This window comes from Megalops cyprinoides, chromosome 23, assembly GCF_013368585.1.
Source record: "Megalops cyprinoides isolate fMegCyp1 chromosome 23, fMegCyp1.pri, whole genome shotgun sequence".
NCBI lineage: Eukaryota > Metazoa > Chordata > Actinopteri > Elopiformes > Megalopidae > Megalops > Megalops cyprinoides.
The window spans coordinates 10,701,256-10,721,922 of record NC_050605.1 but is presented as its reverse complement, the minus strand read 5'-3'; the positions used below and the strand labels follow the sequence as shown (position 1 = coordinate 10,721,922).

Below are 20,667 nucleotides of genomic sequence, written 5' to 3'. Positions count from 1 at the left end.
ACACAGTGAAGTAAAGAATACTATGAAATGCAACAATTTAATCTCAGTATTATACGTCATCAATTGACTGGGTGCTGGTGTCACACTAGTTGACTGTTTTATGTTCACTATGCCCATATACAGTGTGCAAAGCCTCAAAGATTTGCAATTTAGCAAAGGCATTGCACATATTTACCGAATTGGCAGCGTAGCAAAGCTTGTGTGTGATCACAGCGGGTTACAGAAATGCACGGTCAAAGCTTTTTCATGCTTGTTTACCATTCCCTCTGTGTGAGGATGCCTTTGTCCTAGAATGGTTTCACTAAGCGCATTAGAGCAGTGCAATTTTCAGTGATGCCGGAACCTAGCACGGTGGACAAGGAGTGGTTAAGGTACTGAGCTACCCGCGTACAAAAAAAAAACACCAAAAATTTTCCACAGAAGTGAGTTTGCATATCTGTGAACTAGTCTCAACAAAAACTACATCAGGAGCTTCAAAAAGTTGATATTCACAGTAGAGCTGCCATTGAGAAACCCCTTGCAACCAAGGCCAATGTGCAACGATGCATAACCTGTCATAATGAGCACAAAACTTGGACTTCTGAGCAGTGCAAGAAAGTTGTATGGTCTGATAAGTCATCTCTTCTCCCTACATCCAGATGAATTTATGTTTGGAGAAAGGCCAGAGGAATCCTTTAGCCCACACTGTCTGTTCCCAACTATTAAACATGGATCTGTTATAGTACAGGCAGTAATCTTGTGGGAATCATTTGGTCCAATTGTTACTTTGCATGGTAGCAGTATGGCCAAGAACTGTGATGCTATTTTACATGGCCCATTACACCTTGTTTACCCAAGGTGTTCCTATATTCCAAGCTGATGACACCCCTGACTGTTAAACTGATTCAAGAGTGGTTCATCAACACCAGAATGAAGTCAAACATCTGTGGCCTCTCAAATGATCAGATCTTAAGATTATTGAATTTTTATGGAACAATCCACAGAGTAGGCTTCCACCCCCTTCATCTCTTTAAGAACTAATATCCCATTAGAAACAGTTCAAAATTTAACAACAATCCAAGATGGACTGATGCTATTCTGAAGGCTTGGACCAACTTCTTGTTAGTTCAAATAAACATATATTATTTAATGTTCTTAAATACTAGGCCTACTTTAAATTTGAAGGTCCCTTATTGTAGATGTATGAACTTCATATATGTATAGTATCTATAAATATCTATATTAATACAGAACAATGCATTTCAATCCAACACCTACAACTCTGAAATTATTTATTAATCGGAACATTTATGATAGATATAGCCTATGAAAAACGGTCAATTCCAAGGTAGTACACTCTAAAACTACCCTTTTGTCATTGACACAGGGTACGTGTTACGAAGGCCAGCAATCTGAGCCGGTTTTCCGCTGGGTGTCAGTCGGGGGGCGGTGCACCAGACGAGTTCGAGGAAAACCCCAGTCACGCTGGGAAGAGAGAATCAGTCAATTCCGTGAGCGCTGCCGACAGGAGCTCCGCCGGAGATAGGAGGCGCAGCTATATATAGCCAACAACACTGGCAGCGGACCGGGTTCTGCGCGTCCCTCCTTACCGATAGAAGCCACAGCGGTTTTTTCCCTCTTTACTTGGGAGACTGGGGCACTTCTCACAATGCTGGAGAGCGGGGGAAAGGTGCTGAAAGAGGGTCTGCTGGAGAAACGGAGCGACGGCTTGCTGCAGCTGTGGAAGAAGAAACACTGCGTCCTCACGGAAGAGGGGCTCCTGCTGCACCCCCCGAAACAGCTCGACAACCAGCAGCCGACCGGCGAGCCCGGGGGTAAAATCAAAGAACTGCACTTCTCCAGCATGAAAACCGTGGACTGCGTTGAGAGGAAGGGCAAGTACGTCTACTTCACGGTGGTCATGTCAGAGGGCAAGGAGATTGATTTCAGGTGTCCGCAGGACGAGGTCTGGAACGCCGAGATAACTTTGCAGATGGTGCAGTACAAGAACAGACAGGCTATCCTGGCGGTTAAGTCAACGAGACAGAAGCAGCAACTGCTTGTGGTGCAGCTTCCAGGGCACAAAACCGCCAGGAACTCGCAAAATGCAGCTTGAGCCGAACCCAGGATGCGCCACATCACCGGTAAGTCAGCCGTGAGAAGTCCTTTCTTTCTTCAGTTATTTCTGATACCAACGGGTCGTGTTCTACTACAAACTTCGATACAAAGCAAGGCTCTGAATTCAGTGTACCCTTGATTTAGCTCACCACGTTGACGGTGGTCTGGACAGACTACATCAAAACGTCAAGCTCTTGATTTCTGTTGTACACTGGTTTCATTTCTGCGTATTAGCACGCAAATAATCAGTTTTTAAAAGTGTACATCGTATGGAAATGTTATATGTGAATATGATATTAAATGTGAACTACGATAGTAATTTTAATTGCCATAGCTATGGGAAATCATTTTTAGAATTAAATCGGTTTCTCGAAAGCAACTTTATCATTTGAAATATGCGATACTAAAACATTTTCAGGTAGGCTATGTTATTCTTGAAACGTAATGTATCATATGAAATCATATTTCGCGCAAATATGCAAATAAGTTATTATATTACCAAATATGTGATAAAACCCAAGTCCAAGCACCGTCGGTGTAATCACGCATGAGTTATAGACTACCAATGGACATAGAACCATTTTTGGGTGATCTCTCTCAAATTTCAGTGTAGATAATACCACTGCCTTAACTTTTAGTATTGCAACACTTGCAAAATCTGCGCGTTTTATCTAAACATTGAGTACGCTACATTAGCATTGATCTTGAAGCTGTTTTTTAAATTTCTACTGCGAGGCGGGCAAGTGCTCCGACGGCTGAATCAACCTAATTTATTGTATCCGCAGGTTAATGGGACACTCTACGGAAGGATCAGTGCGCGGCACGGTTTGTGGTCGCCCTCGCTGAGCTAACAAAAGAGGCGTCATGTCTCAGCAAATGCATCGATAGTTTATTCTCAAGAACGGCAACCGCATCTCCACGAAGTCCTTATTTCCTCGTAGACTTTGTTATGAACAAAAAAACGGATCGGGGAGTTTGAAGCATGGAAGGAAATTGTTGTATTATAACTTGTTACCGTGTGGTATTTCATTTATTTATTAGTTTTATACATTTTCTCTTGCGTCTGACTGTATGAATGTGAGATTGTTCTTGGATATATACAAACAAAAAAACTGTGGTTTAAGGTACAGAAAGACTCGATGTTCACGCAATTTTTCAACGGACATTTTTGTAACAGCCAATGTGCATATACTGTTAATATACATAGCACAAACCTGTCAGTTCAGGAATGATTTTTCAGTGGATCTACGGCAAATGTTTTTGACTTTGTCTATAATGCGTGGCTTGTTAACGCACATTCTCTTGGCCTCGTATCATTTATTGACCTTAAGCCTTTTTTGGATAAACATAAAATTACTTTTTTTTTTAATTCATTGAACCAAAGACTTAAATGCTGTAATTCTTATTGTTTGTGTATGTATCATCAGAACATAAAAAAATACGCTAGAAATGATGAAAAATCATGCCAAAAAACCTAAGCTTGGTGTGGTTAGTTTCATGAAATGTGTATTTTATTAGCGGTTACAGTAAGTAGCTTTGCCATGCCAATTGTGTTACATTAGCGTTATATTTATGTCATCTGGTCAAGTTGAAGAACACGCTTTGCCCGAGGTCGGTGAGCTGCAGCTGCTGTGATTGATGCACCGCGCGAGGTGTGCACTTCAGACGGAATGTTGCCATTTCACTTACGGAGAAACTGTCGTGTGTGCTATGCAGCATGAGTGTGTTTCTTATTTTAATGTGAGAGCTATTTTCATACCTTTAAAATATACATTCCATTTCAAACGAACAGCGCCTCCTTTGTGTCTTTTTTTTTCTTTAACCTGGAGACAGCTGGAAGTAGATTGAAACAGAATAGCATCCTCGTCCTGTGGCTTATATATACAACTGTTCCCTTTTGTCTAACTTTTCACTTCTTGCTCCTGAGACTTAGGAAACACAAACCTGAAAATAGCATATATCCCTTTACACTATTACTGTGCTTGAATTAATTTCTACATGCAGGTGAATATATTTCTGTTCATTCACAATCAAGCCAATCATAAATGTGTACATGTCATCATAACATGTGTAACTACGTTATTTAAGTTTGCGTAAAAGATGCCCTTGGCCAGTTCCACAGACATATCTTACATAAAATAAACTTATACAGCTGGATATACAGGCTACTGAAGCAATTTAGATTCATAAACTAGTCCAATGCTGAAGTTGCACTGTCCTACCCCGATCTGCAGCCATTACAATTTACACCTGCCAACCACATGACACACTTCCGCTCCATATCTGCACTGAGTCCTGCCAAAGAGAAAGACGCAGCTAGCGAGTGGCCCTTGGAACCGCGCTGTCAACGCACACATTAAAATGTCTGCTGCTCGGTGCCTCTTGCCGCTCTGCGCCCAGAGACTCATGACTTGGCCCGTGGTCCCTGCGCTGCCTTGCTGCAGCGTGTGGGTAATTGCCCAGAGTTCACGGATGATGAAGTCATGCTGAGAGACGAGTGTGTGGCAGCGGGGAGGGCTGGCATTCCTGAAGGCTCTGGTAGGGCAACCGCGGGAAACGAGGCGGACACAGTCGTCCGGCTGATTCACATTCAACATTTGTTCCAGCGGACAGCGAAAGGCCATCAGTGATTTAAGTGCTTTTCCAGGACCCTGGAACGCTGTATACAAATGATTTATAAGAGAGAAGAGCATCTCAGTAGATTGTCATTGTAGCATTGTGCAGTTACTCAAATGCAGCTACAATGATTGTACATAAGGGACTCATTCATGTAGGGTACATACACTGACTCCTGTTTGGGGTTCCACAAGATTTCTGCGATTATTAAAGCATAAAAAAAGCTTTTTCTTCATTTCATTGTCATTTAGGGAGTTTTGAAGAGACTGCAGTAGCATGATACTTGAGGAGGCCTGTGTTCAATGTGGTGTATGCAGCAACTTCAATTACAGGCACTAGCTGTCAGCTTTGTTTATTTGTCCGAGATAAATATTTAAGGAAAGCTGTTATTAATACCTAGGCTTCATAAGATAAATTAGTCTCAGGACTCATTGTGGTAATGTTTACAGAACTGGAACTATTCAGACGGATATTCAAAAGCTAAAAAAACACTTTATTTCTGTAAACAGGATCTGACTAAGATGTAAACTTGAGAGGCCAGATAATTGCAGAAGTATTTTGAACATTTTTTCATTCTCCTTCCAAGACACTGAACTTGTAGCTTCCTCTGGAGTCTGTGTTCTCCCAGATCTCTGTGTGGGGAAAGCAATAGTTCAAGGGCACCTAACACTGTTCTCTGTGAAAGAAAACTGGCAGTAATTCAGCCCAAGAATATAATTTAACACACATAGCTAACTGGAGCTTGGAACGAATGCTACGCTTTCTGGAAGCAGTCAATATGTGAAATGGACCCCGGGGAAAGCCTTTGGATGGATGCACCAAGCGGACAACAGACCATTGGCCCTTGCAGGACTAATTTTTAAATGCTCAGTGCTTGCTGCCAAACATTTTCTTGGGGTTTCATTTTCTCACAGAGCCACCCTGGGTGCTTTTTAACCGGCTTCTGAACGAAATCCAGACAAACTGTACACTCTGCCTTCTCTCCTCTGTGAAATGCTGTGTAGGTGTAAGATAGAGCGAGTTAGATTAGCGCTGGATAAACGGCCTTTCTTCTCGTGCCTTAGGAGGGGAAAACCTTGAGCTTTATCTACTCTATTCTCTGGTGAAATGTGCGATACACTTTGGAAAAACTGATGGGTAGATTCAGAGCCTTACATGCACTCTCATGGGGAAAAGCCTCCTTTAAATAAGACTTGGAAATAAAGCAAGGACAAACCTTATGCGGACTGCAATGCATGCAAAGTTTCTTGTGAGAAAACAGTGGTATTGGTTTTTTAATTCATCTTGAAATTCAAGAATTCATGTTTTTTTATATTTTAGTAACGGTTAAGAAGATTATTTGTACATAACATAGTAAACAGGAAATTCTAATTGACATAAAAATTGTGTTCTTAAGCTATGCATTTTTTAACAACACCATACAGTGTTTTTCCACCTTTAAGTTTCTGCAAGACCTTCAAGAGGGAGACAAAACATTACGGGAGTGTGAGAAGTTCTTTACCCTTAACCATACATTAAGGGAGCCATGTTCATGTTTTCATTCACTCAGACGAGTTGTTTGTGCTTGGGTTTAGTCCAAAGCGCCAGTGGTGGAGTCATGTAAGCAGATGGTGACAGCCCAGTGTTTGGACTTCTTTGTTTTGATCTTGGGTGCAGCAGTCCTAACTCCATTACTGATAGGCATCAGCTTGAGCTAAAGGGAATATTCTGCAGTTTCATCCAGGAGGCTGTGAGGGCATTACTGTATAAAGAAGTTACACTGTGTGCTGAAAAGAAACCTGTGCAGCTTCTCCCAGTCAATAAAACAGAGGCATGTCCTTACAAATATTTTGTTGTTAAAAAATAATGATGTATCTGGGTCATGAATGTGCTATAAACCTCGTAAAATCAGCTTCAAAGAGAACATTTTAGGAAGTACACAAAGACATTTTCTGTAATTACTTATGCAGGAGAGGTAACATACTGCAATCAATAGACACTTCCATCTGTCACTGTTGCATCTGGTCTGTGCTTACACTGTGCTCGTTATGTATTGATGTCGGACATCTGTAGGCAAGTTTGAATGGAATGCATGATAAGTAGTGTAACATTAAAGGAAAATGGACCCTCAAATACCCAACATCTGGCCATTTTACCGATAAGTATGAACTTCTTCATCTTGTCTAGCATAATAGCCCTGCCATCAGTAGTAAGGAGAAGAGATGGACTGGTAACCAGAAGTTATCTCGTTCATAACAATGACAGTTGTATCTTTGAACAAGGTACTTTGCTTTAATGTCTTTAAATTATTATTTTTGTGTTTTATATTTGTACTATACTAAAGTTTGAATTAAGAAAGGTGCCTGCTAGGCAGAGAGTCAAAATGATAACTATTAATGCTTGCACTACATAATTGCAAGGAGAAAAAAATAACCTACTGCTTGGTGCTGTTGTCTCTGCTTATGGGACGTGTTAGTCCTCGCAACTGTTCCCAGACCACCCAGTAGCTTCGCAGAGGTCAGGGATCTCAGCTGTCACCTCTTCCCAGAGATTTAGGCAGGAAGTCTTAGATAATAGGCATGTCACCTTGTCACTCACTGCAAAGCCAACTCAGTGGCCCAGAATGAAAAATGAAAACCGTATCAAAGAGTTGTCTTAGCGAGTACTGTGAAGCAATTTGGAACTTGAAACCTTAAGATAGTGGATGGATATATATTCAAATTGGAACAATGATTTTGGCAAGGAATTTTCAATGCATGATGGTGCATTGGTGTATAGGGGTATACTGCTTAACAAAAAATAAAGGAACAAAATCAACCTTGATGAATAATTCCTTATTTGAATTACTCCTTAATTAGGAGCAAAGCTTAAATTGAATGCTGTAACAGCATTGAAAACAGGCAGATAAACCAACTTTTTAAGTTTTAGGTTTTAAGTTTTTTAAGTTTAAGGATGTATGGGGAATACAAGGGGTGTGATTGAACAGATGTACAATTTTGCACAAGCATGGACCATCTCTACAGAGAGATAGAGAGAGAAATGGAAATATGGAGAAATTTGCAACTTTATTGAAAATGAAATCCTGCTAAATTCTTTAAGAACACTGCAGATTGGTAGAGCCATATACAATAATTCATACTGCAGAAAAGCATCCCTTTCCTTATTATACCTACCTTCTGGTCTTGCTAAAAAGTGCAGCAGTAAGGCCTTTACCAAGAAAAAAACGCTGTCATATAAGATGGGAAATAACCCACGCATAAATCCACAGAGGGGTTTTCTTTTCTCTTTTTTAATACTCTGTACTATTAGCAGAACCGCTGAGTCAATAGAACAGAAACAAAAAAAAAAACGGTTGTGTTAGGAAACCTTTTTAAAAACCTTTTTGTTATTTATCTCACGTTGTCTGTTCCCCCCTCGCACAGGTGGCATTTCGGACCCAGCTTTCCACAGCGCTCTCTGGCTTAATCACCTGCCAAAGCAAACTCACCCACTGCTGCTCAAGGTCACAGATAGGAAGGCAGCGTCACTTGGAAGACAAGTTTTGGTCTTTCCCCAGCCTCTTCTTTGTCTTAAAACCTTGTTAGCTTCCTCTTTCTCTTATACCAAAGCTAAGTCTTACGCAGGCTTGTCCTCTGTTGTATTCCCAGTAGTAACATTATAACATAGCATAATAGTAACATACAATGGTATTTTTTTATTTTTAAAATGGAAAAATGTTAGAACAAATAAACTGCCTTGGGTTGGGGGAAGCATTCTACACTAATGTTTCGCGATAAAAAAACAACACATTTCACATCAATGTAGTTTCAGGGTAAATGCTCACATGTGCCTTGTAACAGCGTTTCATGAGAAGTAAGATACGCCCTGTTTATTATCTCTACTGAATCCAATTCACAATGGAATGACAGATAAATCATTGCCTCTATCTATTGTTAGTACGCCTGTGGTCAGGACAAGAGCACTGCCCTGTTAGCATGCTACTGAACAGAACAGGAAATCTGTCATTATTTTAGTATTACCAAATCCACACACCATGGAAGCGCATAATTCATGACTTTTAAGGCTTTTTGACCTCTGAACCTTTACAAATTACTTTGATAATATTTCAACCCTCTGAGATTTTGTTCAGCTGCATCTAACTTTGTTAAACAATAATGCTGCCCATCAGAGCATTTATCTTTAAAGTGAATCAAGCAAAAGTAATGTCTATGCCCATTATCTGTCCATGTGTGAAAATTGCATTTTGCAGAAAATTATCCCATTGGATGTGCAAGAATACCAAGAGTGTCTTAATTCATAAAGCTCTCATGCTGAAGAAAATGTCATTACTTTTTTCTTTGAAAACCTTATTACTGTGGCCAGTGATGTCATAACAGAGGAACATTTAAGGTGAAACAATTAACCAATGAACTGTGCTTCAGGTTGTGTATCTATGAGGAATATAATCTGGATCTCAGGAAAAGAAGTGGGTGGCAAGAAGAAAATCGTCTGCTATGAATCTGTTACCACTGATGCTCTATGAAAGCCTAAAATTGGAAATATCTGTTGTGAAATACGGAGGAACTGGTACAAATGTACGACTTACCACGGTAATTTCTCTGGCGCTTACCACAGGTCAGTCTCTGGGCTGATGGGTAATAATGACACCCTGAGCGGAAAATAACGGAGCTGTGAATGCCACGCAGGGAAATAATTCACGGGCCTTTTGCTGACAGCAGAGAAAGTGGCTCGGCCAAGCTTGACTGATTCTTAAAGTCAGCAGGCTGCTGCCAGTGAATTATTTTCTTATTTACCACTCTTCGCTTTTGTCTCTCCTCTGCTGCTTGCTCACTGGAAACCCTCTCAGAGCCTTGTGAGGCATCTGGCTTATAGTAGCATGCATTTTGAGCACATGGCGTCTCAGAACCTTGGATTCATCTGAATAGTTTTGAATGCGTTTCATGAAACCATTTTTCAAAGGATCTGACCTCTGTGTGACTCCAAAGTTTTGCAGAAAATGTAACCATCAGCTAAATTTCATAATATTAACCATTTTAATTAGAGGTCTGCTGATTCGTCTTACACTATGTCTTAAAAATAGACTTTAATATAGAGCTCCGTAATGAACCAATATTCAGTGTTTGACCCCACACAAGCATACCCTTAAACATGTCATGTCAAAGGATGTCTTGTGAGAATACATAGCAAGTAATGGAGAAAAGATCCATAGAAACCAGTCTTTTCTATCTGTCTGCATGTTCCACAATTTATCAAGCTCCAATGCCATCTGTAAATAACAAGTGTTCTCCGAAATATCAGAAAGATAATGGTTTGCCTAAGTTTGTATTCTCTGACTTCAATAACCTACAGTTTGTTAAGGTTTCAGCTGTTATTGGTAGGTGTTTGAGCTGCATTTCTGGAACTATGAGTCCAGGATAGTGCTAATAGAACAAGCAGCTAAAAATGACATGATAGCTGAGAATCAAGCACACATGAAGTGGCTGTGTTTGACTTTGCTGAGAGGAGAGGCAGGCACTCAACATTTTTTAGCTGTGCATTCCACACTGATCCATTACCTTTCAGGCAGAATGTGACTCTGAAGGAGCCCACAGAGTTTTTAATGGGAGTTCTGGGGAAACAGTAGGGGGGGGGGGGGGGGGGGAAGGTAGCAACATTCATTTATTATTGTGTTTAAATAATACTTGTTGTCAACTGTTATAACAGTTAATGATTATTTGAAAGCTAAAATCTAGCATATGGTGTATGGAGTTAGACACAACTTTGGAACTGATACAAAATGATAAAGCAGCAGTGAATGGGCTCCAGATGAACTGCTGTTGCTGATAAACATTGACACATGCTGTGAACATTCCTAGGTTAGACACAAACTAAAGGTTTGTGGAGTGCCTCGTGTTTTTCCGTCAATGAACTAATCAGTTACGTGAACAATAGAATCCTGTCACAAATTTCTCTTCCATAAATAAAGCATTGTTGGCTGTGCCCAGTGTGTCAACAGAGAACAAACACTGGCTGATTAGGCTGTAGAGGGTATTCATTGTGCAGGCATGAGGCAGATGAAGGATTGACAGTGAAATTGAAGGGGCTGCAATTGCATGGTGAGCGCAGGTGACTGTTAGCTGTTACCGAACCTTTCCCTCAAACAGTTGTTGGTGGTAGGTGCATTACTAATTTCATTTTTCTGTACGTGCTTTCATGTTAATGACAGCTAAATTTCCCCTTTATATACATTCATCAAAATTTGGTACTACAGAGATATTCCTTGGAAAGACCCCACCTGACCTTACTGGGAATAAACTTCAAAAACTAACAGAAGCCACAGAAGAGCACCTCTATAAAAAAACCAATGCTGTATGAAAATAAATGGCCTCTGCCTTGGACCAAGAGTATAGTTTAACTGTTGCGCACCTGGTTTCCCTTTTTGGTCTGTCCCTCATGAAGTTGTACTGTTGGAATAATTTTTATAGTTACTGTATAATTATTAGGTGTCTAATTTTTAATAATTGTAGTTATGGAACAAGATGTCCTGGGCATCTTAATTTTGATAAGATCGTACCAATATTTAAAGCGTGTTTCCAATTGAAGCCATTTTTATGCGCACTTCTCACGTGTGCCCTCAAAATCAAAGTTGTCTTCTACACCTCTAAAATGGACAACAAACTTTATGGGTCAGAATTCACCGTTTGTCAAATTGAACTGAACTGTGGAGAAAGCCCTACTAAGGGACACGCAAGCTAATAAAATCTCCCATCAAAGGCAAATGCATCAGTTCTCATGAAACTGCAAGGGCCATCAGAATCCTGGGAGATTATGGGCCTGCCCTTTGTTAATGAAGGGCTTGGCTTTGCTCAGCTTCACGCCAGTAACCTTATCAGGACGGCCAGCTGCATAAACCTGTCGGAAGGCAGCTCACAAATACACCAAGCTCCCCGACTAGCTACCAGAGAGACAAGTTTGGCTGGGAGGAATGTCTTCCCCAGCTTTCAGTGGAGAAGAACGACCTCATTTACCTGGGACAATGTTTGTGGCACCTTCGAGTGCTGACAGAGGCTCATGTGACATTCCAATGGAGAGGAGAGGGAAAGGAGGGGGGAGAGAGTGGCTCTTTTGGAACCCGGTCCATGGGGCTGGAGTGAGGCCAGGCTGGGGATTTGTGAGCGGCTCTTGCTGCCCGCCCGGGCTGAGGGCTGCTGGATGCCAAACGGAGGCTCTTAATCAGAAACCAATCTGCAGTGAAGCTTAACTGGGTGTCTGTGTGCACACCCCTCCTGGAGGGAATCACCCAGCCTGGTCAAACCCTAAAGCCCAGATAGGTCTAAACCACAGCTTTGTTCATATTAGCGCTGTTCCCTCAAGTACACTGAATTTCAGCCTCTGACTTTTGTGAGGTCACCCTTATTTTCCAGGGTGCTGATCAGAGATCAGGGCTGCAGAAAGCAGTGGCGAGTATAAGAGCCCTTTGAAATGCAACCTGTTTTACTGTAGTTTTTGCAGATGACCGGCGGTGGAAAGGACACCCGCAGCATATGCTGTCTGGGTAACTTAGGTTACTGTGTGCCGACTTTTGGACTGCCTGGTGCAGCCCAGCAGGATTGCTGAAAAGGGCCATACTGTGCCAATCCACACCCAGCTGTTCAGGTCTATAAACTGTGGACGACACTTTTATTGTGCTCTTTATTGAAGCTAGATCAAATACAAGTAACTTGAAAGTGAAAGAACCACATTCACAGTCTTAGTCTGTCAATGTCAATTTAAAAAAAAACCCTTGGAAAATTTAAGTTCCACATTTTTTCCCACTTGTGTGGAGCAGCTGTTCTCTCGGTTTACCTCCCCTCTCTGCTCTTCAAAGGACCTTTCCTTGTATGCTTTTCTGCCGCTTGCCGTTTCTATGGAAACAAAGTGAAAGAAGACAATGCTGGATTTGACAGAGCGCTGTCATGCAGCGGAGGGGTGAGCTCAAGTTCTCTGCCGGGTAAAATACCCGCAGGAATGATACGGAAAGGAATTAGTCTTAGTGTTTTTGTGATGCAATCCGAACATTCCAACTATTAAGGAGGGCTGTTTTCTCATCAACCCTCTTGACACACTCTGGGTGGGTCAGCACTGCCAAAGAGACTGATCAGTTTATACTCTCAATATTTCAGATTTTCTCCAGGCATTCTGTTGTGGGTCCTGATTCCATGACAACTTTGTCCCACGAGGGACAAAAATACAGTTCCAGTGTAAATAGAAAGCGAAGGATCATATGACATTCCCTGATCTGTGGATTGTTGCCATAGAGAGATGACATTTCATGTCCTGATTAAATTTTACAAAATATGGTCACATAATCATTCACACAAACTTCCTTTGTATTGACTGGCTTAATAAGGAAATAAAGACAATAAATAATACAACTTTGTCATGACCCAGTCAAGATTTGTCAAAATGATAAGAACAGGCTCATGTCTTTTCCTTGAAGGCAGACACACAGAGCTGTAGCTCATAAATCATAATTGTCTCTGGCTGGTAGACGGTCTTACTTACCTGTAGTATTTATAGTTCTAGGATGCTGTGAGATAACATTTGAAAAGGACACCTGACAGGGGGAGACTTGCCCGGCAGACAGTTTTGATGCAGCAAAATTATGTGAACCAACCTCTAACTAAATTGTTAACCTGAGAGTGTCCCCTCAGCCCGTGCGATGCAGTGTGGCAGATGCTGACATCCATTTGCCTTTGGGAATCTTTTATGGGGAAGACAAAGTGAGCCCATATATTAATCATTTTACACAAAAGTGGTATGTTTTATTTATGTACCATAAGGTTTTTAAAAAATACTTTATTTCTTATACTGATTTGTAAAAATTATATAAAGTAATATTGTAACATACAGGTTGCATTAATAATAATAATAATAATAATAATAATAATAATAAAATATGAAATCTACATTACATTACATTACATTACATTACATTACATTGTTGTGTCCTAAAAGAGAACAGAGAAACATATACCCTATGCACTGTGGTCAACTGAAACTTCAGAATAGCTAACACTTACATTGTGTTATATGTTGATAACATTCAACCTTTATTTTTCATTGAAGACTGTGCCATGTTTACAAGCATCCAAGCAACCAACTTCCCCAGCCAGTAGCATATGACAAAGGCAACTCATTTTCAAGGAGATTGATTAATTCATGCTGGGCCACACACAATTTGCTGGACAGAGAGACTCTATGAAATCTATCCCTGAATTCATTAAAGATGATACCCAGAATGCAGCTTCCTTTGGAAAAGAGTGAAAACAAATTCTGGATGAATTATTCAATGCAAAGTCATAATTAATGCATCTGCCTCTGCAGTGAGCCTTAAGATGCCACTCACATGATATTATCTCATAAATTATATAAATGGAAAACACATAATGATGAACTCAGAAAGGCAGCTGATATATCTGTAAATGTTCTGTTCATTTTCCCATCCCTCTGAATGACATATTGAGAAGTTTCAAAATATACTTTTAGGTAACATTGACCAAATCTTGACACTGAATAACTGAATTATTCACAAGTTGTTCAGATTTACATTATTGAAGCATGATCAAATACAACATTCCACTTTCCCCCTCCATGTGATGGGGGAAAATAGAGGAGTTTTATCTGAAGAAACCCGTAATACATTTGACAGAACAAATTGCAGTGTACATTATATGATGTAACAGAGAAAACCAAAAATCTTTTGTAATTATGGTGAGTGTCAGAATTTTGTCACAATTTCCCTTCAAAGCAGACAAAGCCTCACCCAGATTAATGTTGGGCTGTATCCTTGAGTTTATGTAGGGGTAGCAGGGAGTGCCGTCTGTTAGGTTGCTGAAAGAGGAACTTATCGTGCGATTAGGCGGAAAAGCAAATAGCCGAGCGAGACATTCACAAGCTTATCAATGGAACAGCAACAGCTGCTGTTAAAAAAGGGCTGACCACATCCTTAGCTGGGCTGCCGTCTCATTGTGTGGCCATGTCAAAGAGTTACATGACACAAGCTAAACCAACAAAAGGCACCTCGCCCCAGCTTCCTGCTGCAGACATCTATCAAAGGTGTGGGCTGAGAAAGCACCTGGTCTAAATTACACTGCTAGCTGATTGGCTGGCAGCTGCCTGCTTAGGGGGCGATGCAGGCCTGTTCAGGGCTGAATGCCCTGTTTTCACATCTGGCCTTTGAAGAGTCATGCTTCAATGACATCAACAAGTGTCTTCAAATAACATCAAAACCTTACTTTCATCTTTGAGCGACGCAGCAATAAAACTTAACACATTAAACGTCAGACAGTTAATCACAACTGAACATGTCTGGACATTTGCTTGTCATAGTCATTATTTAGGACATTGTCTTTGTTCCACTAAAAAGGGGATTACTAGTTACTAAACCTAATAGAGAAATCTGGTATTCTCACTACAGTCATTTTGAAAGGGATGGCTAGAACAAAGTAACTCACTCTGATACAATTTCCCCTACATTTCACCATTTGTTTGTGAATCCTTGATATCACCGTTGAACTGCTTGACAGATGCCCTTAGAATGGGGGACCTTCATAGTCAACATTTCGCTGTGACCTCCTCATACGTTTTGAAATATACAGAATACATTCAGGTGAAGTAGCACCCTCAAATGAACAACAGTGGCATCCTATGCTGGAATCAAATGGGGCATCCTTTGGATTATAAACCTATTCTCTTAACTACTGTGCCACATGGCTGGTTCCACACAGAGTAATATATTTTTTTCTACCTTCTCACTCCTTGATCCTCACTTTTTAGCTACTGTGGACCTTTTCATACTTTCTGCTAGTATCATCCAGTATCAGTTCCCAGGCTCTGATTTGGTTTTATTCAATGGAACATCAGAGGGTGCAGTTGTGCTTTTGATATCAAATAACACTTGAAGTGAAGAACCAGAGAAAGTGTGCATACAGAGCTAAATACACGCTCTGTTATCATCCTAGGGTTGTATTTCCATATGACAACGTCTGTCAGAGAATTACAAAGAGCTGTAATGAAGTAAATAATGCAGGTTTAGGCCTCACTGAAATGACTTTCTATCTGTATAACTGAAATGACTAATTAGTTGCCAGCAGTCCTGTTAAGGAATGTGGGCATGCACAAATGATCATTGGTTTAATGGCATGTTTGAATGTAATATTCAAGCTTGCACTTGCATGTAGCAATACGTGCATATGGAAACCATGTCTACTTTATGAGTGCGGTGGCATTTCATTTTTCTATACTCCAATCTGCGATAGCAGATGTTATTCGGCTCCATTTCATATTTAAATATCAAAGATGACAAACAGTTCCTTATCACCGCGCCAGTAATAAATACCAATGAACTGAATGGCATTGGAATTGTTTATGTTGGGCGCAGCTAAACAGGCAATCTCCGGTCCCATGGGCAACATCGTTGGGAAGTTACTCATAGGTGACTGATCACATGGCTCAGAGGAGTCACTCTCTGCACTGGGGTTAGAGAGAGACAGAGTTCTGAGCTGACAATCTGCTGCAGAGATGTTTGTAGGGCACTGGTCCCTCAGGGACGGCACAGACAGGACACACGGGCCAGCTGAGTCACCGCTACTGAGGACCAATCACCGCTACTGAGGACCAAAAGAGTGTCAGAGTGTCCTCATTTGCACCTTAAAAGCACCGTCTGTGTGTACATAGCCAAAGAGTCAAATACAACTGTGAAACTGTATAATGTCCCATATAAACTGCGTGGGAGTTTGTTTAGTTTAGCTGAACACACATAACTGTGTGCCCTCTACATTTGTTTTCATGCACATAAAAATGAATTATATAAAAAGTTGTACGATAATAATGGCCGTTTAAGGGTATATGCTAAAAGATGTAACAATAATAATAATACCAGCAAGGAACTGATTGTTCATAACCAAAGTGCGATCATTGCATGTGTATTTATTCAGTAGAGATACATGATAAATATTTTGAAGAACAGCTGAACTAAATTGAATTCAACAGTCTATAACAAAATAACTGCTGGCAGACTGCTTCTTCTCAGGCTCTGAAGTCATATTCTCACTCATAGATTTCTGTATTTCATTTCGTTTCCTTTTTTTTTAGTGCTCAGTAATGGTTTCCAGCATGCCCGGGCATGTCTCTGAAAGCACAGGAGAAACAGCACTGTCATTGTGTCCCAATCCACAGGAAGCCAATCCATTGAAACAGTGACAATTTCAACATAAGACGCAAGGCAACAGCCCTCAGATCCCTCTTCATGATTTATTTTGTTTTTGCCAATACGGGATTTCTTCCTATGAATAACTTTTCATGAGCTTAAGGCAGTATTTTTCTCCAGTCCTCCAAGCCTAAGGACTGGGAATACACAAAGAGGCATCACATTTTATAAACAATCTGATTAATTGTTTATAAAATATACTTTAAAGACAAAAGATACTTTTGTAAGTCGCTTTGGATAAAAGCGTCTGCTAAATAAATAAATGTAAATGTAAATGTAATTGAAGGCTTATGAATAATAATAAGTAATATGTAATTAATCATTGAAAGTTTTAATACATCCTTGATGTGTCACTTTTATTTCTCTATTTTTCCATCCTAACCATAGCTAACCCTGACCTCGAAAGATGTTAATGCCTTTTGTGTGTAAACTGCAACTCTGTGGTCTTTTACATTCAGCGGCTCCTTTACAGCACTTTAATCAATATAAACTCCTCTCACCCCCCAAAGTCATTAATATTTCCCCATTCATTTTCAGCTGGGGCTGGAGAATATGTTCAGACTGTTCTGTGCTGGGGGAGAGATCTGCTGGTTGGAATTTCAATCACAGAGCAGGTAGACAGAGGAGCTGTGGGGGCCAGGCCACGCTGTAACTCCTGAATACTAAGTTGGAAACCGAACACGGAGGCGATTAACATTTCGCTGGCAGCGGTGAGCACACTTCAGCGAGACGACAGGACCTCCCTGGGGAATATTCTCCATTAAATAATGAAGTCCATGCACTTTCACTCACTCACAGTGGAAGATTCCCAGGATATATTAACAGCTTCAGTTTTCAATGGCAATACATATTACCCGTGAATGCAATCAAATCAGCAGTCACTTTTTCACCTGTAATATTGTGTTGCCCTTTATATTTCATATCGGTTGTCACCCTGGCGGATGTGTGTGCACTTCACAAAGATGAAAAGCAGATCTCTTCACTGTACACTTTACCTTGCAGACTATTTCCAAACACTTTGTGGCATTTCGCTGGCAGCAAGTTTTGTAAATTAAATTTAAAGTCCTAATCAGGCGTTAGATGAAAACTGGAAGGTAAGCTACAGCTTCGCCTCTCCCTGCACCTGAGGTAAAGCTGACCTCCAGAGTTTGATACACTTTTATCTTTCGCCATTGTCTCCATTTCCTGGCGTCGTCGAGCTCCTTCCGCCAACCTCCTCCCCTCCCCCTCTTCTCGGGCGCCGCCGACACATCCGCAACGCTTCCGCCTCGCTTTTGAAGTGAGCTTTGAATAGCTGCAAAAATAAAGAGGGCACTCAGAGGAGAAGGCCCACCCTCTGCCTCCCTGAAATCCACTCGCAGCTGCCCTCACGCACAGATAGCTCTCAGCTCTTGCTTTTCCATCTTTCGGTGCAGGAACTCTCCTTTTGTGTGTGTATGTGTGTGTGAGCGTGTGTTACATCTGGGTAATTTCTCAGATTATTCTGCATCCCATCCGAGACGTGGTTCAAGCTTCTGCTTGGGAAGAGACTCTCGACGGCGTGCTCCGAGGCCCTTTTGCAATAAATAATGAAGGAGTTTGATTGCTTTCACACTTGTGAAGGTGACCCCTGAACAGTCGGCTGACAGTAGAGTTGTCCATCAGCTCTTATACTCCCCATGTCTGCTGCACCTCAGTGGAGCGCTCCTGTCAGTACCGTTCAGCATCAAAGAAGGGATGGCAGGCGTCTCCTCCTGCTCCTTCCTCCTGCATCTTCACCCCGTCTTGACCTCTCTCCCACGGGCGTTGCTTCCATTACCTGCTGCTTTTTCCCTGTATTCACCCTCTGCTGCCGCACAGAACCCTCACATGTCCTGTGAATGGATATGATCCTGTATTACATAAGCCAAAAGGAAACCTGTTTCTAGTCTAATCACCATGTGCTTTGTGGTTAACTTGAAGTAACCCATTTTGAGAAATAACGTTTTTTTATGTCTCTCAAAAACTCATCAGGGTGGGTAAGAAGCAAACAGGTAACGTTTTCATGCCTCTCTTACTTGGCAAATGGCTTTGGAGACACATTGAATAGAGGCCTGAGCGGAAAGCTTTCAATGTGACAAGTATTTACACAGTATTATGTGTTTACTGTATGTGTAAGCATCTGTATGGTACACTGATAAGAGCTGTTCATCATCTGCTATTTAGAACTGCAGTGCGTCCTCGCTCATTTGGTGTGTATTAAAATGACCTCACAGCAGATGGCTAACCCTGTCACTGAGCAGACGCCCACGCCAGTCTCTTTGATCACCTTCACCATCATTATTGCGCGTCACTCATTTCGGCATTGGACGGAGGCCTCGTGTTAAGATGCCCCTGTTTGCCGCGGCGCCCCACTGTCTGCCCAGCTGCTCCTTCCCGCTGCACTGACACGGCCCCGGGTGCGAGGGGGAGCTTCTCTGATGGAGGGGTGTTATTGACTTCCCCCTTTGTTGTCTCTGCGTGTGCTTGGGAGGGGAGGAGGGAGATCTCAATAAGACTATTTGCATGCAGGTAGCATCCTCGGCCGACGGTTCCGGATGGGCATCCCTGTCATGTCCTATGCATGCTGATGATTTTCCTCTTATTCTAATGGTGACAAATGGACCTTAGGGGAAGGTAGTGGGCGGATGTGTCAGGACAGAGAGAGAGGGCAATTTGATAACGCATCTGCTTTCCGGCACAGCTAGTGGAAAAAAAAAATACATTGTATGAGTACTATATTCTTCACATGAAATACTATGCCCTCTCTGTCTAAGTAACCTTGATCTCCTTTTATTTGTGACTGTACAAATGCTTTAATTAAAAAGCTTTTGTAAAGTGTTTTGCAATTGTCTAATCCTTTATATTCAATGCATGCAGAATAATTGCTAGGGGCTGGTCTGAGCTGATATAAGGACTGTCAGCATTGACTGTGTGTGAAGGATCTTTTCATTTGCTGCTGGAGTTGTGCCTACAGGTCCTCTTTCTGAGAGTGGATGAACGAGATATTGTGGAGGTCTTCCATATCTGATCAAATCTGCCTGGAAAGGGGTGAGTGATTGCTTTGATGGCAAAACAAATCCCAAACAAAGCCCGATAAATAATTCAGCCAAATGAAAAAGCTGGATTTAATGAATTTTCCTTTCCCTTCTAATCCACACAAAATATTAACAAAACAAATATGCCATGCCCTAGTTTGAATGAGGTGCATCTGGAACAGGTGGTGGAGTGGGTATTATGATTAATCACATCTCCATATTCACCCTCACAATCTGGGATCCATTGCTTCTTCCTGAAGTCTGTTTTACCTGGAGGGAATGGAGGAAAGAATGACATCAGTGAACGATAGCAGTCTGCTCTCTACTGCTTATGCTTGAGGTTCATTTGGGCTTAAGCCGGAAGTGGCTTTATTGAAGGTTATCAGTGCTGTCTCCCAACATACAGCATATGTTGATGATTGTGTACTCTGTGTCTGTATGAGAGTTCATGGAATTCATATGTAAAATTTTATATTGTTTTATATTGTTCTCCTTCTTCTCAGTGTATTTACTCTGTGCATATGGAAGCCAACAATCTTACTACCACATGCGTAGCAAGGCTGCAGTGCTTTCAGCTTATAGAATGTTATCTTTTTACGAGTTGGTGGCACAGAAACAGAAATCATTTTCTATTTACAGTGTATAGGGGAAGTACAATGACAGACAGTAACTATTTATCTTTGACAACACCACATTGAGGCTGAACTACTT

General features: G+C 41.2%; 1 protein-coding gene across 1 annotated transcript; it reads left to right on the top strand.

Moving 5' to 3' along the window:
• The first annotated feature begins 1,501 nt into the window (after positions 1-1,501).
• LOC118770567 (pleckstrin homology-like domain family A member 1) lies at positions 1,502-3,396 on the top strand. Its single transcript, XM_036518315.1, has 2 exons — positions 1,502-2,123; positions 2,883-3,396. The coding sequence occupies exon 1, from the start codon at positions 1,649-1,651 to the stop codon at positions 2,093-2,095; it is 447 nt and encodes a 148-aa protein (XP_036374208.1). The 5' UTR covers positions 1,502-1,648; the 3' UTR covers positions 2,096-2,123; positions 2,883-3,396.
• The last annotated feature ends 17,271 nt before the right edge of the window (positions 3,397-20,667 follow it).